This window comes from Cuculus canorus, chromosome 2 (assembly GCF_017976375.1).
Source record: "Cuculus canorus isolate bCucCan1 chromosome 2, bCucCan1.pri, whole genome shotgun sequence".
Lineage (NCBI taxonomy): Eukaryota > Metazoa > Chordata > Aves > Cuculiformes > Cuculidae > Cuculus > Cuculus canorus.
This window is the reverse complement of record NC_071402.1, coordinates 190,100-208,558: the sequence shown is the minus strand read 5'-3', so window position 1 is coordinate 208,558 and position 18,459 is coordinate 190,100. Positions and strand designations below refer to the sequence as shown.

The following is an 18,459-nucleotide window of genomic DNA, read 5'->3' as shown; positions in this document are numbered from 1 at the left end:
CCTGAACCTCTCCTGGCGGAGCTTGAGGCCCGTCCCTCTTGTCCTGTCCCCTGTCACTTGGGAGAAGAGGCCAGCTCCTTCCTCTCCACACCTCCTTTCAGGCAGTTGTAGAGAGCAATAAGGTCTCCCCTCAGCCTCCTCTTCTCCAGGCTAAACAACCCCAGCTCTCTCAGCCGCTCCTCGTAAGACGTTCTCCAGCCCCTCACCAGCTTTGTTGCTCTTCTCTGGACACGCTCCAGAACCTCAACATCCTTCTTGTACCGAGGGGTCCAGAACTGAACACAGTACTCAAGATGCAGTCTCACCAGTGCCGAGTACAGAGGGAGAATCACCTCCCTGGACCTGCTGGTGACCCCATTTCTGATACAAGCCAAGATTCCATTGGCCTTCTTGGCCCCCTGGGCACACTGCTGGCTCATGTTCAGTTGGCTGTCAACCAACACCCCCAGGTCCTTCTCCTCCAGGCAGCTTTCTAGCCAGACTTCTCCTGGTCTGTAGCACTGCACAGGGTTGTTGTGCCCCAGTGCAGGACGTGGCATTTGGCCTTGTTAAACCTCATGCCATCGGTCTCAGCCCAGCGATCCAGCCTGTTAAGACCCCTTTGCAGAGCCTCCCTACCATCCATTAGATCCACGCTTCCACACAGCTTAGTGTCATCCGCAAACTTGGTAAGGGTGCACTCAATGCCTTCATCCAGGTCATTGATCCAGGATGTAGAACAGGGCTGGACCCAGTACTGAGCCCTGAGGAACCCCACTTGTAACTGGCCTCCAGCTGGAGTTAACTCCATTGACCACCACTCTCTGGGCCATCCAACCAGTTTTCAACCCAGGAGAGTGTGCGCCTGTCCAGGCCAGAGGCTGACAGTTTCTGAAGCAGAATGCTGTGAGAAACTGTGTGAAAGGCTTTACTGAAGTCCAAGAAGACTCCATCCACAGCCTTTCCCTCATCCAGTAGTCGAGTAACTTTGTCAAAGAAAGCGATCAGGTTAGTTTGGCAAGATCTGCCTTTCGTGAACCCGTGTTGACTGGGCCTGATACAGCAAACTTTTTTTGCCCTTCCCCGTGGCTGTGGTCTTGTCTAGGAGTTCATGCTCAGCTTTCTTATTTACCATTTTCTAAACATTTTGGTAATTGTTTGCTCTTGGTGTCTTTCCTGAAGGGTGATGGAAGCCTCACTTTGGGGTGAACTGAAAGGAGCAGCTTGAAGGACATAGAAAAGGAAACAGATCTGTTTTAATGGAGAAAGACTTGAGTTTAGGACTCTTTTTCAGCTGAGTCGGGGGGCTAATCAGCATTTAAGACACCGTCTTGGCCAAGCAGCCATTTCCCTGCCAGTGTAACTCTATCAGTGATTTGGGGTAGGGGAGAGGGTGTTCATTCATAGAATCATGGATCATTAAGGTTGGTAAAGCCCTCCAAACTCATCCAGCCCAACCACCAGTCCAACACCTTGTGCTGACCAAACCCTGTCCCAAAGTGCCACGACCACACAGTTTTTGAACCCCTCCAGGGATGCGGACTCCCTCACCTGACCCGGGCAGCCTCTGCCAGGGCTTCACCACTCTGTCAGTGAAGGAACTTTTCTCTATACCCAGTCTAACCTTTCCCTGGCGCAACTTGAGGTCATTTTCTCTTGTCCCATCACTTCTTCCTTGGTTGAAGAGACCAGCACCCACCTCACTCAAACCTCCTTTCAGGCAGTTTTAGAGAGCAATGAGGTCTCTCCTCAGGCTCCTCTTCTCCAGACTAAACAATGTCAGTTTCCTCTCTCAGAACTGCTCTTCAGAAGACTTGTTCTCCAGCACCCTCCCCATCTTTGTTGACCTTCTCAGGTTCCTCCAAGCCCCATCCAACCTGGCCTTGAACACCTCCAGGGATAAGACAGCCACACCTTCTCTGGGCAACCTGGGCCAGGGCCTCTCCACTCTCACAGGACAACATTTCTTCCTGAGATTTCATCTCAATCTCCTCTCTTTCAGCTTAAAACTATTCCCCTTGTCCTATCCCTGCACTCACTGATCAAGAGCCCCTCCCCAGCTTTCCTGGAGACCCTTTCCATATGGAAGCTGGTCTAAGGCCTCCCCACAGCCATCTCTCCTCCGAAGCTGAACAACCCCAACTCTCACAGCCTGTCCTCATACAGGAGGTGCTCCAGCCCTCGGGTCATCTCCGTGGTCTCCTCTAGACTTGCTCAAACAGCTCCATGTCCTTCAATCCTGTGACTTCCACGGAAAGGCTAGCACCTAGCAACTGGATGACACAATGCCACGCTGTGGCCACACTGCAGTTACTAGGCGCTAGCCTTTCCGTGGAAGTCACAACCCTGGATTAAACAGGAGGCTCACGACTCCATGCAGCAGAACTGGCGTCATAGCCTCCCAAGAGCCAACACATTGCTCACCCTGTCGTTCCCATCTCCTTTATCTGGCCATACCTAAGACAGGCAAGAAATGCCTATTTTATGGATGTATCAGAATAAACCAGGACTTCCCCATGAGCTGCATTCCCAGTATCACCGGACTTAGTGACCGCACCTGGTACAAGAAGCAAATATGCTATTTTTTACTTAACTAACCTTTGGTGTTTAGACACTAAACTATAAATGGATATTCCATGAACTGCAGAGGTACTCACACCCTAGAATTTAGTGTGAGTCATGCAATGGTTTGGGTTGGAAAGGACCTCAAAGAGTATCCAGTTCCACCCTCCTGCCATGGGCAAGGACACCTCCAACTGGATAAGGGTGCTCCAAGCCCCATCCAACCCGGCCTTGAGCACCTCTACGGATGGGGCAGCCACCACTGCTCTGGGCAACCTGGGCCAGGGCCTCCCTACCCGCATCGTGAAGAATGTCTTCCTAATTTCTAGTCTGTCTTCTCCCTTCTGATTTAAAGCCATTCCCCCTTGCCCTCTCTCTGTACTCCCTGATAAAGAGCCTGATCCAGTCAGAGGTGTCCCTGCCAATGGCAGGGCTTGGAACTGGATGGGCTTTCAGGTCCCTTCCAACCTAAACCGTTCCATGACTCTATGAATCTATGATTTTGCTCTCGCTTGCCGTTATGGGCTCAGTTCCGGGACCACTGAGCAGAGCTGCTCTTCACCTATTCAGAATGCTTCCACGTTCACTGCTCAAGGTGTTGGGAGGACTTGGAAATGGGAAGACTCTGCAGTGCGGATTTACATATGGTTCCATAGGCCTGGGAGTAGCTACCCATGGATGCTTTCGGATCACCAGCAGCTCCCACGTTTGCAGTAACCTGGAACATCTTTTTACTGGGCTTTGGAGGAGGATGAGCATCTTTACTGAGAAACTGATTGTTCCTTGGATTCTGTGAGAAAGAAAAGCAAAGATAGTTACAACCTATAACCATATTTCTGGTTAAGGAACACAGATTTCACTTCAGCTGAGGAGCAGGGCAGATGGTGAATGTTACATGGATAACACAAAAACCAGGCTGCTCCATAAGATCAAGAACAGGAAGGTGAGGATATTGTGAGTGACACAGTATGGAAAGGGGCTCCGGGAAAGCTAGGGAGGGACTCTGGATCAGGGAGTGCAGGGACAGAATGAGGGGAATGGTTTTGAGCTGAAAGAGGGGAGATTGAGATGAGATCTCAGGCAGAAATGTTCTGTGAGGATGATGAGGCCTGGGCCCACGCTGCCCAGAGAAGTGGTGGCTGCCTCATCCCTGGAGGTGTTCAAGGCCAGGTTGGATGGGGCTTGGAGCAACTTGACCCAGTGGGAGTTGTCCCTGCCCATGGGCTAGAACTGGATGGGCTTTGAGGTCCCTTCCAACTCAAACCGTTTTATGCTTCTATGAAATTAAGATATTTTACATCATTTTGGTCCATAAAAGTTAAGGGTGTTTTTTTGTTAGGACCACTACTCACATTACAATGGTTCTGCACACTTGTAGGAGCTGGCCGAGTGTTTGCATTTGCCCATGTGATTGGTCTGCAGAGCTTCCCGTTGTTGGAGGTTATGGCCTTTTGGGAAGGTGGTGCAGAACAGCTCCTGATCGCAACACCAGGATCCGCGTTACCTGTGAAGAAGGTAGGAAAACTGTGAGGACGCAGGACACGGTGAGTGAGGCAGGGGCAGAATGCGAGAATGGAGTCAGCCCCTGCCACCTCGCTTCACCTCAGCAACAGAACAAAAACATTCAGCATAAAATCAGAATGTAGTAGCAAAGCAACCCAGTTCTGCAGGGCAGGGGAGAGGATAACAGTAGAGGAGCAGAGAAGAAGCAGAAAGGAACACAGAGCCAAGCCTGAGGCAGGAAAGGGAGGAAAATCCCCTATTTCTTCATCCCCACTTGGTCTCTTTTCTCCTGTCTCCCCACAGCAGAGCCTCATGGTGGGTTAAATCCTGCTGGAAAAGGCAGCACCTACTCTGAACAACTGCATGCGTTATGGGGTTGTACATCACGTTGATCTGTGCTCTCTGACACACAACTCTGGCCAAGTCCTTGGTCTGGCCCGAAGCTTCTGGCAGGACACTTGTAGCTCCAGCATGCACAGGGGAGGTCTTCTGAAGAGGCGGAATTGTTTCTCTCTGTCCTTTCCTGGTAGGTGAAGGCACAGAGCTGGAATGGGGAAGAAGCGGACTGGATTCAGGCTGATTTATGTGAACACTCTCTCTCCACGCTTGCTCCTTGGGATGGCTATTTAACCTCTTCTCAAGGATCATCTGCAGAAAAGAGAAGTTGGGTAGCACACGGAGGATAGGGAGGTGATTAGAGACAGACAGCATGGCTTCACCAAGGGCAAGTCCCACCTGACCTACCTAGTGGCTTTCTATGATGGGGTGACCACATTAGTATACACGGGAAAAGCAACAAGTGTCTATCTGGACTTCTGTAAAGCCTTTGACAAAGTCCTCCACAACATCCTTCTCTCTAAATTGGAGAGATATGGATTTGATAGGCGGACACCTCAATGGATAAGGAAGGTAGTGGTCAATGGATCGATGTCCAGATGGAGACTGGTGATGAATGGTGTCCCTCAGGGGTCCATACTGGGACCAGTGCTGTTTAATATTGTCATTGATGATACTGATAGTGAGATCAAGGGCACCCTCAGCAAGTCTGCAGATGACACCAAGCTAAGTGGTGCAGTTGTCATGTCAAAAGGAAGGGATGTCATCCAGAGGGACCCAGAGAAACTGCAGAAGTGGGCCCGTGTGAAACTCATGAGGTCCAACAAGGCCAAGTGCAAGGTCCTACACCTGGGTCAAGGCAACCCTCAGTATCAATACAGGCTAGGAGATGGCACAATTGAGAGCAGCCCTGTGGAGAATGACTTGGGGTGCCGGAGGAGGAGAAGCTCCACAGGAGCCAGCAACATGTGTTCGGAGACCAGAAACCACCTGTGTCCTGGGCTGCACCCAAAGAAGCGTGTCCAGCAAGGCCAGGGAGGGGATTCTGCCCCTCTGCTCCGCTCTGGTGAGACTCCCCCCTGGAGCCCTGCTTCCAGTTCTGAAAACCCCAACATAAGAAGGACATGAAGCTGTTGGTGTCCCATCCCTGGAGGTGTTCAAGGCCAGGTTGGATGGGGCCTGGAGCCTCCTGATTCAGTGGGAGGTATGCCTGCCCACAGCAGAGGGGTGGAACTGGATGGGTTTTGAGGTTCCTTCCCACCCAAACCATTCCATGATTCTATGATAGGTAACAAGTATGACTTTAAAATTAATTTAGGGTTGGAAAGGTGATAGAAATAATGTTCTCAGTGGAAAGAAAGAACAGGCTGAAGAAGTAAGAAAAAGGACTGGGTGAGCAGGGAATTTCAATATAACCTGTGGGAGAAGACAGAGGGCTTTAAACTAAAGTTGCCAGAGCAGGAGAACCTCCATTCATCCATCCATCCATCCATCCATCCACCCATCCATCCATCCATCCATCCATCCCACTCCTACCAGTTTGCTGCCAGTGCTAGCAAGAGATGCCCAGAGCCTGGAGAAGAACCACAGGGCAGCAAGAGAGCACCTGAAGAGCAACACAAAGGAATTCCAGCCACTCCAGGCAGTAAATCAGCTTCATAAGGGCCAAATTTAAATGACTTCATGCAAACACACACATAGCGTGGGGAATGAACAGGAGGAGTTGGAGATGTACACGCACCTGCAGGGCTATGATCTCATTGGCATCACAGAGATGTGGTGGGGTGGATCCTATGACTAGATTGTTGGGATAGAGAGATACAGGCTCTTAGGAAGGACAGGCAGGGTAGATGAGGAGGGTGTATCACCCTTTATGCCAAAGCCCTGCTGGAGTGCTTGGAGCTCCACCTGGCGATGGATGAGGAGACAACGGAGACCTTAAGGGTTAGGATTAAAGGGAGGGCATGGACAGGCGACTTTATAGTCAGGGTCTGCTACAGGACAGCAGACCTGTAAGAGTGAGTGGATGAGGCCCTCTATAGACAAAGGCATTCACAAGCCCTTGTCCTCCAGGGGGACACTGTAATCCCTTCCTATGCCTATTTTACTATATTCACAACCCCAGCTCTTCTCACCGTCTTTCCAGCTGCTTTTTCTCTTAACATGGCATTTACACATAATCATGGAACGGTTTGAGTGGGAAGGGACCTCAACACCCATCCAGTTCCAACACATAGGCAGGGACACCTCCCACTGGATCCAGTTGCTCCAACCCCCATCCAACCTAGCCTTGAACCTCCTCCAGGGATGGGGCAGCCACCACTTCTCTGGGCCACTTGTGGGCCAGGGGTTCCCCACCCTCAAAGGAGAATATTTCTTCCTAAGATTTCATCTCAGTCTCCCCTCTCGCAGCTGAAAACCATTCCCCTTGTCCTATCCCTGTACTTCCTGATCCAGAGCCTCTCCCCAGCTTTTCTGGAGCCCCTTTCAGCACCAGAAGCTGCTCTAAGGTCCCCCTGTAGCCTCCTCTTCTCCAGGCTGGACATCCCCAACTCTCTCAGACTGTCTTTGTGCAGGAGGTGCTCCAGCCCTCAGATCTGTGGCCTCCTCTGGAGTTGCTCCAACAGCTCCATGTCCTTCCTGTGCTGAGGACTCCAGAACTGGACACAGGGCTCCAGGCTGGGTCTCACCAGAGCAGAGGGGCAGAATATCCCCCTTCCCTGCTGGTCTCACAGCTTTCCATGCAGCCCAGGACACGAGTGGTTTCTGGGCTGTAAGCGCACATTGCCAGCTCATCTTGAGCTTCTCATCCCCCAGCATCCCAAGTCCTTCTCCTCAAGGCTGCTCCCAATCCATGTATTTTCCTCTAACACAGTCTCTCTCAGACAACAAGTTTACAGTCTTTCCTATCTAGATACCTAGATACAAAGACCTCTCAAACGTCATTACGGATGAGAAACACCAAGGTGTAACTGTGAGCTGGTATGGGAAGCGTTGGGGAATGGAAACAGAATAGAATCACAGAGATCATTAAGTGTTTGCAAGACTGGCAGGATTAACTGGAGGATTAGGATTTGGGAAAATAGGATAAAAGAAAGTACCTCATATAATTTATTTCGATATTCCATCACAGAGAGCTGGACATCATCACCCAAAGGAAGAATCACATCATGATCCAGAGAGGGCTCCCTGGCAGGACAGTGAAACCTAAGAGAATGATAGCACATCAAATAACTCATCAAGACTAAAACCATGACCATAGATTAATATAGGGCCAAAAAGGATTGTTAAATCATCTCACGTGACCTCCAGCATAAATAAGGCTGGACAGAAGTAAGACTCAGCTTTGTCTTTTTTGTCCTGTCATGCATATAAAGAAAACCTGTGCCAGGCGCAGGTCTGTAACATCTCAGAAGACACCGTGCTCACCTTCTCAAGTAAGGATGCTGTAGAGCCTCCTCTGCTGTGAGTCGCTTCTCGGGGTTGAACACTAAAAGCTTCTTCAGGAGATCCAGGGCAGGCAACGGAGTCGAAGATGGCAAAATCTTCTCAAATGTCACTCGCTGCCTAGAAGTCAGAAAACAGTGAGATGAGCTCCCAGTGCCTCATTCACAGTGGATTACAGTTCTGGAAATCATACAATTGCTTGGTGGGAAAAGACCTTTTGAGATCACTGAGCCCAGCCACACCAGTCCACCACTGAACCATCCCAGAGCACCTCATCTACCTGACTTTTAAACCTCTCAGGGATGGGGACTCCACTACCTCCCTGCACAGCCTCTGCCAGTGCCTGTGAATCCTTTCCATGGAGAAATTTTTCCTGATATCCAACCTGAACCTGCACTGGTGCAGCTTGAGGCCATTTCATCTCACCTACCACTTGTTACGAAGACATCAGCACCCACCTCTCTACAACCTCCTCCCAGGCAGTTGTAGACACTGATGAGGTCTCCCCTCAGTGTCCTCTTCTCCAGGCTAAACAATCCCAGATCCCTCAGCTGCTCCTCATAACCCTTGTTTTCCAGACCCTTCTCCATCTCTGTTCCCCTTCTCTGGACACGCTCCAGCACCTCAATGTCCTTCTTAGAGTGAGTGGCCCAGAAACGAATCAAGGATTTGAAGTGCAGCCGCACCAGCAGCAAGTCCAGGGGCAGAAATCCCCCCGAGTCCTGCTGGCCATGCTGTTTCTGATACAGGCCGGATGCCATTGGCCTTCTTCGCTACCTGGGCCACTGCTGGCTCACGTTCACCTGCTGTTGACCAACACCCCCAGGTCCTTCTCCTCCAGGCAGCTTTCCAGCTGCTCTTCCCCAAGCCTGGAGCTGCATGGGGTTTTTGTGTCCCAAGTGCAGGACCCAGCACTCAGCTTTCTTGAACCTCACCCCGCTGGTCGCAGCACAACCTGTTCAGATCCCTCTGCAGAGCCTTCCTACCCTCCAGCAGATCAACACTTCCTCACAGTTTAGTGTCATTCGCAAACTTATTGAAGGTATTCTCAATCCCCTCATCCAGGTCACGGATAAAGATCTTAGACAGAACTGGACCAACTCTGAGCCCAGGGGAATCGCATCAAGGCCACACCTGAGTCCAGAGTCCCCTCACAACCCTGGAAGCCCCGCAGTGCAACCTTGTGAGTGCAGGGAAGTCTCTTACCCCTTTGGTCAGGTTTGAATGCTTAATTTTCTGTAAAATTTGTGATGAGAAGATGAGGTTTAAAAATGAGAGGTTGTATTTTCAAATCCTCAAAATCATTATTAATACAATGACCACACAAATATCTAACAGATTGGAAAAATACGGTTTAAAAATACGATTCTCACTCCTATTTTAAATAATTTTGTTACTCCATGACAATATTCTTTTAGTTTAGGAAAATGACCCATCAGTGAATGTGGCACCTGGGCTAAGCAGCTGAGAACAAATCTATTCTGTTTTGAAGACTAAGATTTCACTTGCTCTTTACCCAGAGCCAACTCTCAGAGGTCAGCTGCTCCACTTCCACAGTTTTTTTCTGGGAAAAAAAAGAATACAGAACCATGGAATGGTTTGGGTTGGAAGGGGTCTCAAAACCCATCCAGTGGCAACCCGTGGGCAGAGACACCTCCCACTGGATCAGGGTTCTCTTTATCTTTCCACAGATAAGCTAAGTGAGAAGAAACTCAGCCTGAATTCCATGGGCACTTGTTGCAAAATAAGTAATGTTTCAAAAAACACCTAAAGACGCAGGGAGGTAGCTTACTTAGATAAAAATCTTCACTGTAAGTAGGGAAAAAAAGACTATTTTCATTATGAACAGAACTGAGATCGCATGAACATTTGCTTGATTAGATGACTGTAACATAAAAAAAGTGGATTAATGAATTAGAAAGATCAGAAATCATCTGAGATGCCAGTCTGAGAATTAGAAGCTCATTTATAAAACCTCCAAAAATAATCTTGTTTACTGCTAAAGGGGAAAAAAAAGGAAAGAGTATGTAAAGGTATAAGGGTGTTGAATCTAATGTTTACAAATGTTTATGTGAACACATGGAAACACAATGTTTTAAAGAGAAATAAATTAAACAGCCATTTAAAAGATTTAAGCTTTGGAATTAAAACATAAACTCATATTTTCTTCCCAATGGCTGCATCCAGGACAGTTCTGCATAAACAAGAAGCCATGGGCATTGCAGACTCCTTGATTAGAAGGGACACCTGCTGTACCATGACAGATCATAGAGTCATGGAACGGTTTGGGTTGGAAGGGACCTCAAAGCCCTTGCAGTAGACCTTTAAGGTCTCTTCCAACTCAAATCATTCTATGATTCCTCGAGGCTGTCAGTCGGAACAGATTCATGCTTTCCACATATGAAGCAACATTAGATACCCAAAAGGCTCAGATTAGGGAAATATTCCAATTTCCAGAAAGTAACCATGACAACAGCTTGGAATGTAGGCCCACCCTCATTTCCAGATTCCCAGATTATGTCAATGTTATTCCCAGATTATGTCAATGATTTGCTCATTTACTTTTAACTTTACACCCCCTCCCCTAGAGCAGGTGAATCTACAGAGTGTGCAAGTTGTTTCCACTGGTGAATGCTGGAAGGGGAACGACAGGGAACAGCATCATACACAGGAATATTGACTTCTGAGACATATCGACCATACAAGGCTTACCAGGAACAAATGTGGTTAATAACCGAGGCCCTGTAATCTGACTGCATAGCCAAAATATCTGCAATAATGAAAAGAGACCGTTATGGACAAGCTGGAATTACCAGAGCTGCACGGTTAATGAAGGAAAGCAAATATCTGATATTAACATAGGAAATAGATGAGATCTTAGGAAGCAATTCTGTACTGTGATGGTGCGGAGGCACTGGCACAGGTTGTCCAGGGGAGTTGTGGATACCCCATCCTGGAGGTGTTCAAGGTCAGGTTGGATAAGGCTTGGAGCAACCTTGTAAAAAGTCCTGCCCCAGCTTTCCTGGAGCCTCTTTCTGTACTGAAAGTTGCTTTAAGGTCTCCCCGGAACCTTCTCTTCTCCAGGCTGAACAAACCCAACTCTCTCAGCCTGTCCTCATATGGGAGGTGCTCCAGCACTCGACCATCTCCATGGCCTCCTCTGGACTCTCTCCAACAGATCAATGTCCTTCTCAAGCTGGAGATTCCAGAACTGGACACAAGACTCCAGTTGGAGTTTCACAAGAGCAGAGGAGGAGAACCACCAAAACGTTTTGAGCCTGGTTCTTGTTTCTCATCTAAACAAGTACAGGCCGATTTCCCTCCATTTCACAATCAAGTCTTTAATTTCCTTGGAAAGATGTCAGAATGACTCACAAGAGATGCCTTCTTCCCTGATTCAGCTAGACTGCTTTATTTCACCCTTTTTAGGTCTTCTCTAAATACTTTCCTACCTTCTGGGGATGGGGCAGGAATGACCCTCAAGATCTGCTCCAGTTGATTCACTGTTGATGTTCCAGGAAAAAGGGGTTTCCCAAGAAGCATCTCTCCCAGGATACAGCCAATGCTCCACATGTCTACACCTTTAGTGTAACTGCAATAAGAAGAAAACAGAATTAGGGTTAAATCAATCAAATATTTTCCTGTCCCTGGTATTCACATCATCTACATGAGATCATTTTGCTAACACACCAAGCTTGAGGACTCCTCAAATAAGAACGGTCACAGGTTTTAAGTATAAAGCAAATGAGTTTTGGGAATCACGAAACTGGCGAGCATAAAGAAAGAAGTTCCAGGCCACTAAAAGCCTATTCTAGGAAACCAGAGAAGGAAATCATCACAGATCAATGCCAGGACAAAGTAACACACACTTTTCATGCGATCAGCAGAGAAAATATGAGTTGTTATGTGGAAAAAAGTGACTTTGCAGGGCATAAAGTATCTAGAAAGTAGTCACTTAAGCAAAGTAAGCGCCAGACAATGGGTAAATCTGCAGAATCTGCAATTTATCAATTGTCATCAGTCACAATTTGCAAAATATCAACTTTTCAAATATGGGATAATAACCCGACCTGTATTTATTTTCTTCTGTAATCAATATGATTTTGTATAATTAAGTCAAAAAAAGGATTCAAAGCCTGACTAACAGTCAGCTGATTTAACACTTGATTATATTAATTTCATTATATATGATGAGAGCAGCACGGTGGAGAAGGACTTGGGGTGCTGGGGGATCTGAAGCTCCACACGAGCCAGCAACATGTGCTCACAGACCAGAAAGCCACCCGTGTCCTGGGCAGCCTTGAAAGCAGTGTGGCCGGCAGGGTGAGGGAGGGGATCCTGCCCCTCTGCTCTGCTCTGGTGAGACCTCACCTGAAGCCCTGTGTCCAGTTCTGAAGTCCTCAACATAAGAAAAAAGTGGGGCTGTTGGAATGGGTCCAGAGGAGGCCATGGAGATGATCTGAGGGCTGGAGCACCTCCCATATGAGGAGAGGCTGGGAGAGCTGGAGTTGTGAGCCTGGAGAAGAAAAGGCTCCGGGGGGACCTTACAGCAGCTTCCAGTCTGGAAGGGGGCTCCAGGAAAGCTGAGGAGGACTTTTTACAACGGCATGGAGTGATAGGACAACCGCACCACTCAACTTGGTGTCATCTGCAAACTTGCTGAGGGTGCCCTCGATCTCGCTGTTGATATCATCAACAACAACATGAAATGGCACTGCACCCAGTAAGGACCCCGCGAGGGACACCACTCATCATGGATCTCCATTGAGCCATTGATCACAACTCTTTGCATACAACTGAATGCAGCCATACAACTACTTCCAAACAGTCCACCCACCAAATCCATCTCTCCAAAAAATATAAAGAGAAAATAAAAAGATCTGAAACTTTTAGACAGCAGATTTTCCCAGTGGTGAAGAAGTTATAACATCCCATCCCTTTGCTCGTATTTAGCAGTTACCTGTGAGAGGAAAGCAAGATCTCGGGGGCTCGGTACCAGCGTGTTGCCACATATTCCGTGAGAGCACGTTCACCTTGGTCCTCATTTGTCTGAGATAAAGAACGGGCCAGCCCAAAATCGCAGAGTTTAACAAAGCAGTCTGCATCCAGCAAGATATTGGAAGGCTGAATGGAACAGAGGAAAATGAATAAGCTTTTAACTCTTCAAATGGCAGAAGATTGGTAAAAGAATCTTGATAACAGTCTTATTTATTTCATACTTCTCCAATTAACAGAAAGCATGGGTGAGGGGTAAGGACTGTGACTGAACTGTACCTTCTGATCTCTGTGAATGACATTTCCTGAGTGGATGAATTTAGTTGCCTTCAGGAGCTGGTAGAGAATGTAACACTTGTGGATATCTTTCAGCAAATTCCCCTTCTTAATCACAGCATGCAAATCTGTCTCTGTAATATAATTACATCAGCGATGTGTTCGCATCAGTATCAGGTTAGCAAGTTGTGAATTTAAGTCCCTTAAAGTAAGGTCACAACAGACCATTGAACAAATCATAATCTCGCAAGTGCATCCCCAACATAAGAACGAGATGGAATTGTTGGAACAGGTCCAAAGGAGGGCACAAAGACGATCTGAGGGCTGGAGCACCTCTGCTATGAGGACAGGCTGAGAGAGTTAGGATTGTTCAGCCTGGAGAAGAGAAGGCTCCAGGAAGACCTTAGAGCAGCTTCCAGTACAGAAAGGGGCTCCAAGAAAGCTGGGGAGGGGCTTTCTACAAGGGCATGGAGTGATAGAACAAGAGTGAATGAATGGCTTCAAACTGGAAGGGGGAAGATTTAGATTGGACATCAGGAATCAAAACTCCACGATGAGGGTGGTGAGGCACTGGCACACGTTGACCAGGGAAGTCGTGGCTGCCCCACCTCTGGAGGTGTCCAAGGCCAGGTTGGATGGGGCAGTCAGATCCAGTGGGAAGTGTCCCTGCCCATGGTTGGGGGGGGGCTTTGAGATCCCCTCCAGCCCAAACCATCCCATGGTTCTATGAAAATCTACTTCTGTACCTACTTAGAGGAACGTTCCCGTGCATCACCAACACGCAGCTGTCAGTGCAGGTAACACAGACACCTCGTAAGAGAAGCTGTACTTAAAAAGCTGATGCAACCCCAAGTCTCACCCATGGACTCAAAGACGAGGTAGATGTCCCTGTCGTTCTGAGCTCGGATAACATCAAGCAGCTTGATGATATTTGGATGTTCTCCAAACTCCTGCAGAGGGAAGAGACTCAACTGTCAAAATCAAGTGTCTCGCTTGTGAACCATAAAAAAGGACAGTAAGCTATTTAATTGTGTACTATTGTCTAGAAGAAACGCTAACAAGTTATTTCCTTCACTAGGCTTCTACTGCAATAAATTGAATTGTAAAATCTTTAAGGTTGGAAAAAAACTCTGAGATCACCAAGTTCAACCAACAGAACACCACCATGCCCACTAAACTACGTCCCAAAGCACATGTCTACAAGTTTTTCTGAATCCCTCCAGGGATGGGGACTCCATCTGCTGCCCCAGGCAGCCTCCGGCAGGGCATCACTCTTCCAGTGAAGGAATTTTTCCCAATATCCAACCTGAACCTCCTCGGAGGAACTTGAGGCTGGTTCCTCTTGTCCTATCACTTGTTACTTGGTTGAAGAGACCAGCACCCACCTCGCTACAACCTCCTTTCAGGCAGTTGTAGACAGTGATCAGATCTCCCCTCCGCCTCCTTTTCTCTAGGCTAAGGAGGAGGGAAAACATTTTTAAGCTAAAAAAGCGGAGATTGAGATGAGATCTCAGGCAGAAATGTTCTCCTGTGAGGGTGGGGAGGCCCTGGAACTGGTTGCCCAGAGAAGTGGTGGCTGCCCCATCCCTGGAGGTGTTCAAGGCCAGGTTGGATGGGGCTTGGAGCAACCTGATCCACTGGGAGGTGTCCTTGCCCATGGCAGGGGTGGAACTGGATGGGCTTTGAGGTCCCTTCCAACCCAAGCCATTCCACGATTTTATGAAAATCATACCAATTCATTCTGGTGTTTTGGCCCAGGCGTGGAAAGACTGTTTGCCAAGATGGCGCAGAAAAGAATTGAGCAGCGCTGTCAACACTGATTGTTGCATTTTTGGAAAAGAATGAGAAGAAAATACATGAACAACATCAAAGCGAATTAAAAACCAGAGAGGAGCGGGAAACGGACATTACCTGCAGGAACATGATCTCTCGAAACGTCCTCTGGAAATAAACAAATAAAAGTTTATTATCATCTCAACAGAAGAGTATGGATTCTCAAGGAGAGGGTTAAATCTGTTCCAATCTCTAAGGCAGAGAAAGTCCTGGCAGGTTAGGAAGAACCCAGTTGCTCACAAGAGCCACAAGTCTGCTCTCTCTGCTCTGACACCACAACATAAGAACACAAAGGAGAGTGAAACCGCGTGTACCTGTGAAGATGTTTTTCTCTTGAGGACATCAAACAGCATCTCACAGATGCCACAATATTCAAAGCTTGACATTTATTGCTCCTTCTTATCCTAACGCGGGTGCAGACTATATTATTACATGGATAAAGGCAGGGCGAGGGAGTTGATTTCCCTCCTCTACTCCTCTCTCATGAGACCCCACCAGGTGTCCTGTGTCCATTTCTAGAATCCCCAACATAAGAAGGGCATAGAGCTGTTGGAACAGGCCCAGAGGAAGCCATGGAGATGATGCGAGGGCTGGAGCACCTCTGCTCTGAGGACAGGCTGAGAGAGTTGAGGTTGTGCAGCCTGGAGAAGGCTCCAGGGAGACCTTAGAGCAGCTTCCAGTACGGAAAGGGGCTCCAGGAATGTGGGAGAGGGAGTTTCTACAAGGGCATGGAGTGATAGGATGAGGGGGAATGGTTTTAAATTGGAATGGGGAAGATCTAGATTGGACATGAGGAAGAAATTCTTCACAATGAGGCTGGTGAGGCCCGGGCAGAGGTTGCCTAGGGAAGCCCCACTCCCTGGAGGTGTTCAAGGCCAGGTTGGATGGGGCTTGGAGCCCCCTGATCAAGTGGAAGGTGTCGCTGCCCATGGCAGGGGTTAGAATTGGATGGGCTTTGAGGTCCCTTCTGCACCAAACTGTTCTACTTGTTAAACAACTAACATCTTTCAGAGACATAAAACCTGACATCATGCATGAACACCCACCACACCATTCAGGACGCGTTAGACTATGATTTCTCACCTGAGCATCCGTTCTGTTCCTGAAAGCATCAAAGATCTTTTTAACAGCAACTATTTCTCCTGTCCTGCGATCAATTGCTTTCCATACGATGCCATAAGCCTAGGGAGGAAGAAAGAGAGATGAACAGATTCATTTTCCTATGAACCTGGTGGGCACGCATGGTTGGTGCTTTCTGTGGAGGTAACCCAGTAAATTACAGGAAAATAGGCACTGGAGCTCATTCAGAGGAGGGCAATAGAGCTGGGAAGGGTCTGGAGCGCAGCGGTTGTGGGAGTGGCTGAGGCCGGGGTGCTGTTTAGCCTGCAGAAGAGGAGGCGGAGGGGAGACCACCTGGCTCTGCGCAGCTCCCAGAAAGGAGGCTGGAGCCAGGCGGGGGTCAGGCTCTGCTCCCCAGGAACAGGTGATGGGATGAAAGAGAATGGCCTCCAGTTGGGCCAGGGGAGGGTTAGACTGGATATTTGGAACAATTCCTGCAGCTCCTGGGACCCTCAGGACCCCTGAAACCTCTGCAAACCCTGCGACCTTGAGACCGCTGGGACCCCCATGACCTCTGGGACCCCCAGAACCCACACGACCTCCGTGGCTCCCAGGACTCAGAGATCCCTGGGACACCTGACACCCTCACGACCTGTGAGACCACTGCAGACCCCAAGACCCCTATGACTCCTGCAACCCCCAGACCCCTGAAACTCCTGCAAACCCTGGGATCCCAAGACCCCTATGACTCCTGCAATCCCCAAGACCCCTGAAACACCCGCAAACCCTGGGATCCCAAGACCCCTATGACTCCTGCAACCCCCAGACCCCTGAAACTCCCGCAAACCCTGGGACCCCAAGACCCCTATGACTCCTGCAACCCCCAGACCCCTGAAACTCCCGCAAACCCTAGGACCCCAAGACCCCTATGACTCCTGCAACCCCCAGACCCCTGAAACTCCCGCAAACCCTGGGATCCCAAGACTCCTATGACTCCTGCAACCCCCAGACCCCTGAAACTCCCGCAAACCCTGGGATCCCAAGACCCCTATGACTCCTGCAACCCCCAGACCCCTGAAACTCCCACAAACCCTGGGATCCCAAGACCCCTATGACTCCTGCAACCCCCAGACCCCTGAAACTCCCACAAACCCTGGGATCCCAAGACCCCTATGACTCCTGCAACCCCCAGACCCCTGAAACTCCCACAAACCCTGGGATCCCAAGACCCCTATGACTCCTGCAACCCCCAGACCCCTGAAACTCCCGCAAACCCTGGGATCCCAAGACCCCTATGACTCCTGCAACCCCCAGACCCCTGAAACTCCCACAAACCCTGGGATCCCAAGACCCCTATGACTCCTGCAACCCCCAGACCCCTGAAACTCCCGCAAACCCTGGGATCCCAAGACCCCTATGACTCCTGCAACCCCCAGACCCTTGAAACTCCCGCAAACCCTGGGACCCCAAGACCCCTAAGACTCCTGCAATCCCCAAGACCCCTGAAACTCCCGCAAACCCTGGGATCCCAAGACCCCTATGACTCCTGCAACCCCCAGACCCCTGAAACTCCCGCAAACCCTGGGACCCCAGACCCCAGGGACCTCGAGCACCCACATGAGCCCTGTGGCTCCCAGGATCAGAGACCTCCGGGACCCCTGAAACTCCCACGACTACCGAGACCGCCGCCCCAGGCACTCACCCCCTTGCCCAAGCGCCTTTTGATCTCATACTTCTGGGACACTTTTGTCTCCACCTCCGGAGCGATCATGGCGAATGGAAAGGGGACCCCCGGCACCGGGCAGGGGAATAGAGACCCCCAGCGCGATGAGGGGAGCGGGGACCCCCGGCACTGGGCAGGGCAATGGAGATCCCCGGCGCCGACGAGGGGAGCGGGGAGCGCCAGCACCGGGCAAGGGGAGAGGGGACCCCCGGCACCGGGCGCGGCGCTCTCAGTCACTGCTGCCGTGGAAACCGCCCAGCGCTGCTCCACGCCTGCGCCAAACGGCGCTTCCTTCCTTCCTTCCTCATTTTCCTTCTTTGCTTCCCCCTACCGTCTCCTTTCTTCCTTTCCTCCTTCCCCACTCTCCTTCCATTCCTTCCTCCCTCCCTTCTTTCCTTCCTCCCTCCCTTTTCCCCTTCCTTCCTGCCTTCCTTCTTCCTTTATTTCCTTCTCCCTCTTTCCTTCTCTGCCTCTCCTGCCTTCCTTCCTTTCCCACCCACCCTCTCTCTCTCTCCTTTCTTCCTTTCTCCTTCTCCTTTCTTCCTTCCTCTATCCCTCCATCCTCTTCCTCTCCTCCCTTCTCTCCCCCCTTCTCCTTCTCTTTCCTTCCTCCCCTCCCCTCCCTCTTTCCCTGAATCACAGAATCACAGAATCACAAGGTTGGAAAGGACCCATTGGATCATCGACTCCAACCTTTCCTAACACTCCCTAAACCATGTCCCTCAGCACTTCATCCACCCGTTCCT

The 18,459-nt window shown here is 49.6% G+C and overlaps 1 protein-coding gene across 1 annotated transcript; it reads right to left on the bottom strand.

Annotated features, from left to right (window-relative positions):
• Window positions 1-281: 281 nt before the first annotated feature.
• Window positions 282-17,971, bottom strand: MAPK15 (mitogen-activated protein kinase 15). The gene is made up of 13 exons (XM_009558490.2): window positions 17,693-17,971; window positions 16,015-16,113; window positions 15,010-15,039; window positions 13,958-14,048; window positions 13,102-13,232; window positions 12,788-12,951; window positions 11,280-11,419; window positions 10,540-10,597; window positions 7,810-7,947; window positions 7,482-7,587; window positions 4,395-4,692; window positions 3,894-4,045; window positions 282-3,331 (listed from the first exon to the last, which is right to left on the bottom strand). Exons 1-13 carry the CDS (start codon window positions 17,759-17,761, stop codon window positions 3,125-3,127), a joined length of 1,683 nt encoding a protein of 560 aa, XP_009556785.1. The 5' UTR covers window positions 17,762-17,971; the 3' UTR covers window positions 282-3,124.
• Window positions 17,972-18,459: the final 488 nt, after the last annotated feature.

What these genes read in the sequence shown, in the direction of transcription:
- MAPK15 (XM_009558490.2), bottom strand. Translation starts at nt 17,761, where the DNA reads ATGATCGCTCCGGAGGTGGAGACAAAAGTGTCCCAGAAGTATGAGATC. An exon ending in CCTCGTCTTTGAGTCCATGG is followed by an intron (nt 13,233 to 13,957) that starts GTGAGACTTGGG and finishes ATTATATTACAG; the next exon opens with AGACAGATTTGCATGCTGTG. An exon ending in ATTAACCACATTTGTTCCTG is followed by an intron (nt 7,948 to 10,539) that starts GTAAGCCTTGTA and finishes TCTGACTTCTAG; the next exon opens with GCAGCGAGTGACATTTGAGA.